At 34.3% G+C, this 15,436-nt stretch overlaps 1 protein-coding gene across 4 annotated transcripts in view; it reads left to right on the forward strand.

Moving 5' to 3' along the window:
- The first annotated feature begins 12,832 nt into the window (after positions 1-12,832).
- The window catches only part of LOC110609104 (nardilysin-like), an 87,974-nt gene continuing 85,370 nt past the window's right edge, over positions 12,833-15,436 (forward strand). For 2 of the 4 annotated variants that reach the window (XM_043951100.1, XM_043951108.1), the window contains exons 1-3: positions 13,327-13,386; positions 13,738-13,813; positions 15,302-15,418. Coding sequence is in view for 1 of the 4 variants with exons in the window: in XM_021748447.2 (XP_021604139.1) it covers positions 13,021-13,386; positions 13,738-13,813 (442 nt within the window). In the remaining 3 variants the exon portion in view is untranslated. Of the gene's footprint in view, positions 13,387-13,737; positions 13,814-15,301; positions 15,419-15,436 lie in introns of all 4 variants that reach the window. The other 2 variants (XM_021748447.2, XM_021748451.2) reach the window with 2 other exon arrangements.

Here is a 15,436-nt window from a genome sequence, read left to right on the forward strand (position 1 = left end):
AACTCTCATGGTAAAAATGAATCAGCCCCTAAATCAAATAGAACTAGAGATATTCAGTGCTTTAAATGTAAAGGGCGTGGGCATTATGCCAATGAGTGTGCTAATAAACGTGCTATGGTAGTGAGGGGAGATGAGATAGTCTCCGAAAGTGATTCTGATTCTGATGAAGTACCACCTTTAGAAGATTGTTCTGATGTAGAGATAGAAGAATATCCTGTTCAAGGAGAGTCCTTAGTGATATTGCGTACTTTAAATGTTTCTATTAAAGAAGAGGAACTTGAACAGCGTGAAAACATCTTTCACACTCGTTGTTTGGTTGGTGGTAAAGTCTGTAGCATGATAATAGATTCGGGTAGTCAAGTTAATTGTGCTAGTACTATTTTAGTTGATAAATTAGGACTAGAAACTATTAAACACCCTAATCCTTACAGACTTCAGTGGTTGAATGATAGCGGCGAGGCAAAGGTAACCAAGCAATGTAAAGTGTCATTTTCTATTGGCAAATATGTAGATGAGGTTACTTGTGATATTGTACCCATGCAGGCTGGACACATTTTGTTGGGTAGACCATGGCAATTTGATAGGCGTGTCATTCATGATGGGTATAGTAATAGGTTTTCTTTTACGTTCCTCGGTGTAAAACATATACTTGTACCATTATCTCCTAAAGATGTATATGCAGATCAAGTGAAATTACAACAATCTGCTAAATTGGGTAAAGGAGGTGAGACAAGTAAAAAGAATGAGGGAAAAGAGGCCAGTAGTAAAATGAAAGTTTTGAATGGCCCAAAGGAGAGTGACTGCACGGGAAAGGATAAAAATGAGAGATGTGCAGGAGAGAAAACGTTAGTGAGTGTGGAGGTAAAAGGAGAGCTGAGTGAGAAGAGTGAAGAATTCAGCAAGTCTTCCTTTTATTGTAAAGAGAGAGAGCTGAAGAAAGCATACTTAGGGAAGAGAGCTTTGATTATATTGCGTTTTAGTTCCAATTTTATGATTGAGACTAACCCTACTGTTGAATTGCCTAGTTCTTTTTCTAAGTTATTGCAGGAGTTTGCGGATGTATTTCCTGAGGAGGTGCCATCTGGGTTGCCACCCATTAGGGGAATAGAACATCAAATAGATTTTGTTCCTGGAGCTCAGAATCCAAACCATCCAGCTTACCGTAGCAATCCTGAGGAGACGAAGGAATTGCAAAAGCAAGTTGATGAGTTGCTAGCTAAGGGACATATCAGGGAGAGCCTTACTCCATGCGCAGTACCTGTTTTGTTGGTTCCAAAGAAAGATGGAACAATGCGCATGTGTGTTGATTGTCGTGCGATCAACAAAATCACTGTAAAGTATCGCCATCCTATTCCTAGATTAGATGATATGCTTGAAGAATTATGTGGTGCTGTTTTCTTTACAAAAATTGATTTGAAAAGCGGTTATCATCAAATTAGGATGAAGTTAGGTGATGAGTGGAAAACTGCCTTTAAGACAAAATATGGTTTATATGAATGGTTAGTCGTGCCTTTTGGCTTAACTAATGCACCTAGCACATTTATGAGATTGATGAACCATGTTTTGCGTGATTACCTAGGTAAGTTTGTGGTTGTGTATTTTGATGATATATTGATTTATAGCCGAAACATGGATGACCACATTAGGCATGTTGAACTTGTTTTACAAAAGTTGCGTGAACATGAACTGTATGCTAATCTTAAGAAATGTACATTTTGTACTGATAGTGTCATATTCCTAGGATTTATTATTAGTTCACGTGGAGTTGAGGTAGATACTGAAAAGGTTAAGGCTATCCAAGAATGGCCTACACCTAAGAATGCTAATGAGGTGAGATCCTTTCATGGATTGGCAAGCTTCTATAGGAGGTTTGTTAGAGATTTCAGCACTATTGCTGCACCTCTAAATGAGATTATTAAAAAGGCTGTTGGGTTTAAGTGGGGTAAAGAACAGGAACTTGCATTTAACACATTGAAAGAAAAACTTACTACCGCTCCTGTTTTAAGGTTACCTGATTTTTCTAAAACCTTTGAAATTGAATGTGATGCTTCTGGGATTGGTATTGGTGCTGTTCTTATGCAGGAAGGCCGACCCATAGCATATTTTAGTGAGAAGTTAGGTGGCGCACAATTGAACTATTCCACCTATGACAAAGAGTTCTATGCACTGATTAGGGCTCTTGAAGTTTGGGAACACTACTTGCTGCCTAATGAGTTTGTGATTCATACCGACCATCAGTCTCTCAAACACTTGAAGGGACAAGGGAAGTTGAACAAGCGGCATGGTAAGTGGGTTGAATATCTCGAAATCTTTCCTTATGTGATTAAATACAAGTAAGGTAAAGAGAATGTGATTGCCGATGCATTATCTAGACGTTATGCATTGACTTCCATGCTTAGTTCTAAGTTGTTAGGATTTGAGCATTTGAAAGATATGTATGAGAATGATACTGATTTTTCAGATGTATTTAAGGCATGTGAACATGGGGCATTTAAAACGTTTTATTTGCATGATGGGTTTCTTTTTAGGGGGAAACAAATATGCATACCTAATTGTTCAGTGCGTGAGTTGCTTGTTAGAGAATCACATTCAGGAGGATTAATGGGACATTTTGGTGTGCAAAAGACTTTAGACATGTTGAATGAACACTTTTATTGGCCTAACATGCGAAAATATGTAGAGAAAATTTGTGCTCAATGCTTTGCATGTAAACAGGCTAAATCTAAGTCCTTGCCACATGGGTTGTATACTCCTTTGCCTGTACCTACTGAACCTTGGACTGATATATCTATGGATTTTGTGATAGGTTTACCTAGGACAAAAAGAGGTAGAGTGACGCGGAACGCTATGGCACAAGCCTAAAACCCACACGCACAAGTAGATACGGAATCCAAAGATCTGATAAACCCACCCTCTATGGCACCCCAAACTTAGAGAAGCTGAAACACCAATGATCGAAGGATTTGGATGAGAATCCGACAAACGCCACAACGAATAGTTGATAAGTTAGCCAAGATTCCTGGTGCAATTGATGAAAGCAAATCCTCACTCTCACTCAAAGCAATACACGCCAAAGGCATGAAAGAAATTCTGAAAAGTTTGATTAAAAGCTGCCTCTTACAATCGTTTCTTATCCTTATATAGTAAGGAGAAAAATAAATAAAACCCTAAACACTCTTCTTGGGTCTGACTTAAACACCTAAGGCCCAAGCCCAATCACACACTAAAATAACACATAAGTATTAAAATATAAGCCCACAACATGGCCCAACACTCTAAAACTTAAAAGATAAAATATGGCCAGAATACAAGCCCAAAGTTGAATCTTCACAAAAGCCTTACTTGATCTTCACTTTAGGCTTTCCTTTATGTAGTTTTAGCCCATAGGTTTGATTAGGCTCCCTCAGCCTATGATTGCAAGTGTTGCACCAAATCTGTCCCATATGAATTAAAGCACGCCCCAAATATATATGGATTATATGAATATGATTTTGAACTACTCTTGGATCCATTGGAATGATATAAGTTTGCTCCACACCATTGTTAGAAATTTGTCCTATTGGATCCGTATCATTCCCTCTTTCTTTAGAAAAGATTCGTCCTCGAATCTTGCTGATATTTATGTCAAGAAGGAAAGCTTTAGGCACCCATGTATCTTCAAAGACCTCCTTTTGAATAGGTGGAAATAGTATAAAACTTTCATCATGGATGTTTTCATCAACAACCTCCTCCACCTCATCAATCATGTGCTCCCCATGTCCACCATCATTCACAACCTCTTCTATAAGATCATTAATGGAATTTTCTAGAACAACTACATTAGATGCACCTCTTCAATTTGAATCTCTATGGAAGTTGACATTGGAACTTTAGCCTCTTCTTTCTCCTTTTCTTTCTCCATCTTCCCTCCTTGAACTAGTCTTGATTCTTTTCCAGCCTCGTTACCCTCAAACTCACTCTTTTCTCTCATTTTTTTCACAGAACTCAAGCTCTCACTCACCTTTGTAGCCAAGGCCGAAGCCTCCCTCTCCCTCTCCAGCATTTTTATGTGATCGGCATATACCTCTTGAGGTGATAAAGGAGCGAGTATAAGCTTCTGTCCTTCATGAGTGAAGGAGTACTTGTTATTGAGCCCATCATGTTGCACCTTTCTATCATATTGCCACGGCCTACCCAACAATATATGGCTTGCCTGCATAGGTACCACATCGCACAAGATCTCATCCTTATACCTACCAATAGAAAATGGTATAACCACCTGGTGTGTAACGCTGACCTCACCACAATCGTTCAACCATTGCAATCTGTATGGCTTAGGGTGTTTAATAGAAGCCAAGCCCAATTTCTCCACCATATACACACTAGCCACATTTGCACAACTACCTCCATCAACAATGACAGTACACACTTTTCCATTAACCAAACACCTAGTGTGAAATATGTTTTCCCGTTGTTTCAGGCTTTCTTCCTTAACCTGCATATTCAGAGCACGCCTAGCAACAAGCATCTCACAATGTGCAGCAAGCAATACATTATTAACAAACACATCCGAATCATCACAGTCATTATTGCAATTATGAGTTCTTTGAGGTATTCTTGTAGAAGTGGACGCTGGTGAGACATTCTGATCTTTACTCATCCTACCTTTAATCAACAAAGAACAAAGAGAACTAGCAAATATTGTGTTAGAAAAGAAAGAACTCAAGTGTTTGCACACTTACCACTCTTTTGCTGATTCTTCAATTGCACTTCAGAAACTAAGGTCAACCAACTAACCACAAGGTGCGTTTAATGAAACAAAAAAAAAGAAAACCTAAATAAAGAACGAAGCGCGCAAAAACTAAAAAGAAGACACTGACAATTTGGAAAGTAACACACGAACTAGGTTTTGTGCTACTTGAAAATATCACCTAGAGTATAGACCCAAGCAAACAATACTCCAGCAATGTCAAGGAAGCAAAAGCAAGTTTAAATCAAAAAAGAAACTTTGAATTCAAATAAAAACGAACCTGGACAAAAGTTTGAAATTCATTCACTTCAAAGCAAATTAAATATGGATCTAATTAAATCTACCCAAAAAGGAAGGTATCAAAACACTGCAAATAGAATCAGAAAAAAAAATGTAAATTTCTCTCAGATCAGAGACATGGACGAAAATTCTGGTGTTAAAAGAAGGATTTGACATCAAATCAATGTAGATGCAATTGCCTTAAATGTGCACTTTAGGCAATAGGCAGAATTTCTTTTATCTCATAATCTGGATTCAACCCAATTCAAAATTCAAAATTGATTCCTATAATTTACTGCAATCAATTGAAATAGGTAAGGCAATATGGACGAAAAAGGAAGTATATCACAATTTCGGCCAGATCAAGGTAAATAAGGCAAAGGCGATTTTTTTTTTTTTTTTTGGCTTTCAATTTTTTTTTTTTTTAGATTAATAATCAAGAAGGTGCAGCCATGGATACAAAAGTTTTCACCGAAAACAACAAGAAAGACAAAGGAAAACTCAAAAAAATAACTCTAGATCCTGAGATAAATAAGAATTTACCTCACTTTGGCTCTGATACCAACTGACGCGGAACCCTATGGCACAAGCCTAAAACCCACACGCACAAGTAGATACGGAATCCAAAGATCTGATAAACCCACCCTCTATGGCACCCCAAACTTAGAGAAGCTGAAACACCAATGATCGAAGGATTTGGATGAGAATCCGACAAACGCCACAACGAATAGTTGATAAGTTAGCCAAGATTCCTGGTGCAATTGATGAAAGCAAATCCTCACTCTCACTCAAAGCAATACACGCCAAAGGCATGAAAGAAATTCTGAAAAGTTTGATTAAAAGCTGCCTCTTACAATCGTTTCTTATCCTTATATAGTAAGGAGAAAAATAAATAAAACCCTAAACACTCTTCTTGGGTCTGACTTAAACACCTAAGGCCCAAGCCCAATCACACACTAAAATAACACATAAGTATTAAAATATAAGCCCACAACATGGCCCAACACTCTAAAACTTAAAAGATAAAATATGGCCAGAATACAAGCCCAAAGTTGAATCTTCACAAAAGCCTTACTTGATCTTCACTTTAGGCTTTCCTTTATGTAGTTTTAGCCCATAGGTTTGATTAGGCTCCCTCAGCCTATGATTGCAAGTGTTGTACCAAATCTGTCCCATATGAATTAAAGCACGCCCCAAATATATATGGATTATATGAATATGATTTTGAACTACTCTTGGATCCATTGGAATGATATAAGTTTGCTCCACACCATTGTTAGAAATTTGTCCTATTGGATCCGTATCATAGAGATTCAGTGTTTGTTGTTGTAGATCGCTTTAGCAAGATGGCACATTTTATTCCATGTCATAAAACTGATGATGCAACGAACATAGCTGATTTGTTTTTCAGGGAAGTAGTCCGTTTGCATGGTATACCTAGGACTATTGTTTCTGATAGAGATTCTAAGTTCCTTAGTCATTTCTGGCGTGTTTTGTGGGGGAAATTGGGTACTAAACTTTTATTTTCTACTACTTGTCATCCACAAACAGATGGCCAAACTGAAGTTGTTAATAGGACTTTAGGAACTATGCTTCGTGCTATTGTGGGTAGGAACTTGAAAACTTGGGAAGAATGTTTGCCATATGTTGAATTTGCTTATAATCGAGCAGTCCATTCTTCTACTGGTTATTCACCTTTTGAGGTTGTGTATGGTTTTAATCCATTAACTGTACTAGATTTAATGCCTTTACCTTTGAACGAGTTGTCTAATTTAGATGGAAAAGCGAAGGCTGAAATGGTTAAATCAATACACGTGAAAGCGCGTGAGCATATTGAGAAGCGTAACAGCATATATGAGAAACAGGCCAATAAGGGTCGCAAGAAAGTTGTATTCAAATCAGGTGATTGGGTTTGGATCCATATGCGAAAGGAAAGGTTTCCAACTCAAAGGAAATCAAAACTCGATGCACGAGGGGATGGACCATATCAAGTGCTGAAACGGATCAATGACAATGCATACATAATTGATCTGCCAGGTGAGTTTGGTGTAAGTGCTACCTTTAATGTTTCTGATTTGTCTCCTTTTGATTTTGATACAGATTCGAGGACGAATCCTTTTGAAGAGGGAGGGGATGATGTAAGCACGACCAACAACACCAAAAATGATGAGCTAGCATTGCCTCAAGGACCAATTACAAGGCTGAGATCCAAGAGGTTGAAGGAAGCACTTCAAGGATTCATGAAGGAATATGTTGAAGCTTTGCAAGTTCATTTTGAAGTTGAAGAACAATCTGGCCATTCCAAGTCAATTAGGCCAAATGTGTCCTTATTGACAATTCAAATTCTGTATTTATAGTGGGTAGTCATTTAGTAGTTGGTAGTTATTTGGTAGTGGGTAGTTAAACAGTAGTGGGTGGTTACCTAGTAGTGGATAGTGGCATAGATCATGGGTCCATGCATAGTTGTGGGTAGTGGCAAAGATCATGGGTCCATGTATAGTAGTGGGAGGTGGCAAAGATCATGGGTCTTAATTTAGGCTATATAAAGCATCCATTTTTCTATTGTAGACACAGATTATCAATTATTCAATACAATTGCTTTATGCGATTCTTCTTTGAGAGCTTAAGAGAGATCTTGGTTCTTGACATTGCATCACGAATAAGGTTTGATACTAACTTGTATGTTTCTTATTCTTGCTGCTCTTGAAATCAATCCATTATAAGTGTTCTTAATTGCATGTTAATTAAGGGTGCTTTAGATTGGGGAATTATTTTCTGAATTAAGTTCTTTTTACTAGGGTATGTGTCGTTTCAGTCTCTAATAGGCTGGGGTTCCGCATCAAGCCCTAGGGTATATAAAGCATCTCTTTTTATCCATATTGTACATAGATTATCAATTATTCAATACAATTGCTTTATGCGATTCTTTTTTTGAGAGTTTAAGAGAGATCTTTGTTCTTGACATTGCATCATGAATAAGGTTTGATACTAACTTGTATGTTTCTTATTCTTGCTGCTCTTAAAATCGATCAGTTATATGTATTCTTAATTGCATGTTAATTAAGGGTGCTTTAGATTGGGGAATTATTTTCTAAACTAAGTTCTTTTTACTAGGGTATGTGTCGTTTTAGTCTCTAATAGGCTGGGGTTCCACATTACTTCTTGACATAAATATCACCAAGATTGGAGGATGAATCTTTTCTAAATAAGGAGGCAATGATACGGATCCAATAGGGCAAATTTCTAACAATGGTGTGAAGCACACTTATGTCATTCAAATTGATCTAAAAGGAGTTCAAAATCATATTCATATGATCATTATATATTTGGGGCGTGCTTCAACTCATATGAGGCAGATTTGGTGTAATACTTGCAATCATAGGTTTAGGGAGGCTAATCAAACCTATGGGCTAAAAGTACACAAAGGGAAGGCTAAAGTGAAGGTCAAGAAAGGCTTTTATGAAGATTTAGCTTTGTTATGATGGACTTACTATGTTTTATTATTTAAACACTTGTTTTATTTTAGCTTTGTTTAGGCTTATATTCTGACCATATTTTTTCTTTTAAGTTTTAGAGTGTTGGGCCATATTTTGGGCTTATGTTTTAATACTTATGTGTTTGATATGTTATTTTAGAGTGTGATTGGACTTGGGTCTTTTATGTGGTTCGGCCAAGCCTCAGAAGAGTGTCTTAGGGTTTTATTTTCTCTCCTTACTATATGAGGATAAGAAACATTGTAAGAGGGAGTTTTGAATCTAAATTTTCAGAATTCCTTTTCAAAAAAAAAAGAAAAAAAAAGAAGATTTTATGAACAATATTTGGTTCTTCTCCATTATTTAGCAATTTATCAAGGTTTAACTTTGTGGCGTTCTAATATGGATCTTCTCCATGCTTAGTTAACTTCTCATGAATTTCTTATGGCGTTCTCGAAGCTAGAATCACTTGATTATCTATGTTTCTAATCACATTAGTTGGTTAGGGGTGTGGTAGAGCAACCTTCGCTTAATTATCTATGTTTCTAATCACATTGGTTGGTTAGGGGTGTGGTAGAGTAACCTTCTGGAAAATATCTTTGTCTTGTTTTTTGTCAAGTTGTGTGACGAGATTTTTGATCACATGTTGATTTGGACTCCGCATCAGTGGGTTGAGTTTATTGAACAATTTCCATATGTGATTAAGTATAAGTATGGAAAAGACAATGTGGTTGCATATGCTTTGTTTAGGAGGTATAATTCATTTAATGCTTTAACTTCTAAATTGCTTGGTTTTGAGTATGTTAAGGATTTTTACATTAATGATACTGATTTTGGCAATGTATTTGTAGGGGTGAGCATTCGGTCGGTTCGGTTCAAAACCGAACCGAACCGAAATAACCGAAAACCGAATTATAGAATTTTACATAAACCGAACCGAACCGAATAAGAGGAATAACCGAATCGAACCGAACCGATTTGATTCGGTTCGGTTCGGTCGGTTCGATCGGTTCGATTTTTAAACTTTTTTTTTTCACATTCATTCTAAAATCCAATTAAAATATTTTAATTTTAATTTTTACAAATAAAAAATCAATAAAATACTGAGGGACGAGGAGGGACGAGGGGGAGGGACGAGGAGGGACGCCGGGGGACGAGGGACGCCGGGGGACGAGGGACGCCGGGGACCGAGGGACGCCGGGGACCGAGGGACGAGGGACGAGGGACGAGGGACGAGGGACGCCGAGGACCAAGGACCGAGGAAGACGGTGCGGAGAGCCGATAGACTGGAGAGCGATGGCCGACGATTCCGTGGAGAGTGACGACCGACGCCGGCACAATGAGGTGAGGAGTCAGCGGCGTCGATTGTGTGGAGAGAGAGACCAGAGAGCACAGTGAGGTGAGGAGTCAGCGGCGTCGATTGTGTGGAGAGAGAGACCAGAGAGCACAGTGAGGTGAGGAGTCAGCGTTGCTAATTCATAAGGGTACATTTCAAAACGACGTAGTTTAGTGATTTCGGTTCGGTTCGGTCTAATCGAAATTTTTGAATCTAAAACCGAACCGAACCGAAATCACCGATTTTTCAAAAAATTAAAACCGAACCGAACCGAATTAAAAATAAAACCGAACCAAATTTTTAGTTCGGTTCGGTTCGGTCGGTTATTTCGGTTTAAACCGAATAGTGCTCACCCCTATGTATTTGTGGCTTGAACTTTTGAATCAAAATTTTTTGAAATATTTTTCATGCCTTTTGTGTGTATTGTTTTGAGTGAGAGTAAGGATTTGTTTTCATTAATTGTATTAAGAATCTTGGCTAACTTATCAACTATTAGTTATGGCGTTTGTCAGATTCTCATCTAAATCCTTCGATCATTGATATTTCAGCTTCTCCAAGTATGGGATGCCATTGTTGGTGGGTTTATCAAATATTTGGATTTTATATCTACTTGTTCATATGGGTCTGAGGATTATGCCATAAAGTTTTACATCAGTTGGTATTAGAGGTAAAGTGAGGTAAATTCTAATTTATCTTATGTTTTAGGGTTTTTTAGTTTTTCTTTCTTCTTTCTTATTGATTTCGATGAAGTTTTTGTGTCCATGGTTGCTTTTTGATTATTTGAATCATTACCTAATCTCATTTGTAGAAGATAAATTCAAAATTTACAAAAAAAGGAAATTCCAAGAATTACTCTTATTTGCCTTAATTTTTGATGTTTGACCGAAATTTGTGAGATTTTATATAATATTTATTTTTATTTAAATATATGATTTATATTAAATTATTTTTATTATTAAAAAATACCATATATATATAATACAAATATAAAATATTATATAAAATAAATATATTAATATAAGTCGTACGACTATGGGAATGACATGATTTTTCAACAATAAGTTCGTAGATTGAAATATTTACATTCTTCAAAAATTTAATATGGGAAGCCCCAAATTATGACAAATTAAGTTACTATCGGTTAATTCAAAACTTACGAGATGAGAATTATATTTAAAAAGTATGGGAGAATAAAAAATAAGTCACATTATTTTTAACACATGTGGATGCGCAATACAATTTTTAGATCGTGTAATGCATGTATTACCAAATTGTATTTAGGCCAATTTTATTATTTTGATATTTTAGTATTTTGTGAAATTTATTTTAAATTAATTTGGCCTATAGCAGAAGTCAAATTCGTATAGCTCATTTTGAAGGAGATTTCTCCAAGACAATTTAGAAAAAGAATTTTTAATGTAATATAAGTTTGACTATTTGACTAGATATTCTTTCTATATTGTAATTACACCTTCCTACACTAGAATTAGGGTTTGGAGGCTATAAAAGTACCTTTAAGGTGGCAGCCACAATCAGCCGATGAATAGAGATAGTATTATGAATAATATTTTGGTTATTCTCTATTATTTAGCAACTTATCAAGGTTCAACCTTATGGTGTGCTAATATGAATTTCCTCCATACTTAGTTAACTTATCAAGAATTTTTTGTGGCTTTCTCAAAGTTGGAATCGCTTGATTTATCTATGTTTCTAATCACATTGGTTGGTTAGGGGTGTAGTAGAGTAACTTTCACTCTATTATCTATTTTTCTAATTACATTCGTTAGTTAGGGGGTGTAGTAGAACATTCTTCTTGAAGATATCTTTGCTTTATTCTTGATATGTGTGATATAATTTTTGATCACATATTGGTCTTGGATTTCGCATAAGTATAATCAGCTTAAATTATATAATATAATTATATATATACATTATACTCAAATTTCAGCATCATATTGATTTATATTTAAATAAGATAAAAATTTTAATTTATAAAATTAAATGGATAATATTAAATATGAGAATAATCATGCAAGTGCATATATATGTATATGAAAGCATTAATAATAACAATAGCTTATTAAGAGATTTAATAGTCTAAAGAAAGTGTCTATTTAATAGTTTAAAGAAAGTGTCTATTTAGAAAAACATATAGTGAAAGATAAATATATAAACTAATAGTATAGTTATATAATTAAGAGATAGAGATATATAAATTAATAATATATATGGTTATATAATTTAATATTATTTAATTCTTTAAATTTAAAAATTAAAGGAGAAAGACAAATAATATAAATAAATATTAAAAGTAGAGTATTTATAATTTTTTAATTAAAAAATATTTATGATATTACTTAATATTTATTAGTAGTATTTATTATTTTACATTAATAATATATTTTTATCTCATATATTAAATTTTTTCCAAGCATTAATTTATTTTTTATTACAAATTGAAAATAAAATTATATAATAATTATATTTTATAAACATATATTTTATTTTTTATATTTTATAATATATTTATGAATTTTATAAATTAGTTTAATTTTTGAATCTCTTGATGAGCCCACCTATGACTCTCTTAACGAATCTACTCGACAAATATTTTAATGAACTTACTTAACGAGTTTGTTCATGAATCTCTTAACGAACTAATTTGCAAATCTCTTAATGAGCCAATTTTTGAATTTTAACGAGTTGAATATTACTAAACTCAAATTTAATAAATGAGTCTATAATTCACGAATAATTTGGTTCATTTACGGCCCCACGAGTGTAGCATGACATGTGGCTATTACTGATTACTTGGTTTGATTTGATTGTGTTATGGTTTAATTTTTTTGATTTCTGGATTAGGTTTGATTTTGTTTGATTTGTTAGTTTTTTTATTGGTTTGAGTTGTGTTTGTTTTGATTATAGGCTTTTGGTTTTCTATGGAGCCCTACTTTTTGTATTTGCCTTGTATGAACCATGGAAATGCAATCTCAAACAATAAACAGCCATTCCTACTCCAACTTGAATTCCGGTTTTCGGAAAAAATCGAACCGGTCGCTTGGAACCGCGCATCCCTAGCGAACTTGAGGATACCTCGCGTATAGAAGCAAAAGGTTCTGGTTGGAAGTCTGCGTGTGCTGCCTCGTAAAGTCTCAGTCTCTCTGTCTCTCTTCCTTCTACTCTGTTTCAAAAGAAAACAAACAATGGTAGCTTGCTGCATCTATAAATCAGACGATATAGTCATAAAATCACCCAATGATAGGCGTCTCTACAGAGTTATTGAGCTTGACAATGGTCTCTGCGCTTTGCTTGTTCACGATCCGGAGATTTTGTCTGGCCACGATTCTGAAACCCTAAGAAATTCCATTCAACAAGAAGAAGCAGAAGAAGAAGAGTGTGATGATGATGATGATGATGATGAGGAAGACGATAGTGAAGAAGAGGAAAATGAAGAAGAAGAAGATGAAGAACAGGATGATGAAGAAGAAGAGAGAGAGGAGGAAGGTGACCAACAAGATAATGAAGGGAAAGTGAAAGGGACGGGAAAAGGAATTTCTCAAACTAAGAAGGTTAGTGTTCTGTATTGACTTTAAGCATGTATGGACAATGAATTCTTTATTTTATTTAATGATTGAGAATTTACAGAGCTCGGGAAATGACTTTTACAGTTTATCATGCACGGATTGTTGAATAGCTGACTATGATTAATAGCTAAACTTCCAATGTCGCCGTTTATTTGCACGATGTTGAGTTAATACCGAATTCTAGGCTTTTTCGATCTACCTAGAGCGGCTTCGAAGTTATATTTGAGTTGCAGTTGCTTGTTTTTTTTTTTTTTCTCCTTCCTCTAATATTGTTAATGGGCCTGAGATTCACTGTTATTTGATGGTGTTTAATATTTATGCATTTCTCTTTTGCAGGCAGCAGCAGCAATGTGCGTAGCCATGGGCAGTTTCTCTGACCCTGTAGAGGCACAGGGTCTCGCTCATTTTCTAGGTTTGGTTGTTTATCTTGTCAATATATGCCGAGTCTTACTTCATATTGCTGAATATACATTAAGATCTATATATTCTTTTCCATAAAAAAAGATGTATTATGCTTTTTGGATTCTACTAGGACATGCTTTCCCCAAATTGCTTCCTGAGGTTTCATGTTGAGAACCTTTTTCCCAATCTCAAAGTTGAGATGTTTTTGCAGTGTGGAAATAAGATACAAACAGTTCAATGTGATTCTAATGTACCGTTTTCTATACAAACATTCCAATCCTTTTCCAATTATTTTATATTTAAAAGGGTGCTATTGCACAAAATACTCCAAATTTTGTGAAAAATCACATTTATATTCTAAATTTTATTTCTTGGACAATAAAGTCAAAACTTTAAGATTAGTTGGGATTTTAGCCGGTAAACTAAATTAAATTTGAAAAAGTTAATGTAAACTACAATATGGTCTTTAAAATTTTATTTCATTAATAAAATAATCATTTAAATAAATATTTTATTCTAATCATGTTCTTATTTATTATTGAAACAGTGATGAAAAGGAAGAAAATTTTGAGAGAAAGATGCTCAAGTTAATTGGATACGTATACTACTTCCAAGAACATGTAATAGGAAATAAAATAAATTAATTCCCTAATTGTAGCTTAATAATATCTCAATCATATTAAATAATCTAAGCATATAATCATACACACAATTGCTACAAATTTAGGCTATTTACATAAGTATCTCAACAAGCATTATTAAATTAAACCATATCCTGTTTTATTAATTATATTTTTTTCAATAATTAAAAATTTGTGAAAATTAATTTTTAAAATAAATTTCACATACTTTGAATTTTTTTTAACAAATACTAAAATAACAAAATAAGATTTTCACTTTAATTTTAACAATATTTAAAAGTTTTTTTGCTCTTGAAAATTATGTATATGATTTTCAATATTATTGGATATCAACAAGATAATCTATCAAATGTAAATTGAAATATTTATGTTCAATATTCCATGTTCAATAATATTAGAAATTATATACATAAGTTTCAAGAGCTAATAGAAGTTCTAGATATTGTTAAATTAATTTAAAAATATTATGTTTTTATTCTAATATGTGTTAATAAAAAACTTAATACATGTTAAAATAAATTTAAACTTAATTTCCAAAATTTTTAAATTTTTAAGAGGGAAAATAATATAGTTAAAAAAGAGGATATTGTTGAATTTAATAGATATAATGAAAATAAAAATATATATTTCAAAAAACTATCTTATCAATAAAATAAAATTTCAAGGAACATGTTGTAATTTACCATTAACGTTTGTGAATTCAATTTAGTCCATTGGCTAAAATTATGATCAATCTTAAAGTTTTGGCTCAATTGTCCAAGAATATTAAGTTTAGAATATAACATGATTTTTTTTTTTATAAATGTTTGGATTATTTGTCCAATAACTACATCTTCCCTTCCTAATCTATTTTTCAGAGTTAATCAAGCATAGGCAGGATTTGCACCACTATCTAGATAGTCCTTGCACTAAACCCCCTAGGAGTTGATGGCTGAGCACCACTAAGAAACTAGAGAATCTAACAGAATGTCTTGGTAAGAATTTGGTCAAGA

This window comes from Manihot esculenta, chromosome 2, assembly GCF_001659605.2.
Source record: "Manihot esculenta cultivar AM560-2 chromosome 2, M.esculenta_v8, whole genome shotgun sequence".
Classification (NCBI taxonomy): Eukaryota; Viridiplantae; Streptophyta; class Magnoliopsida; order Malpighiales; family Euphorbiaceae; genus Manihot; species Manihot esculenta.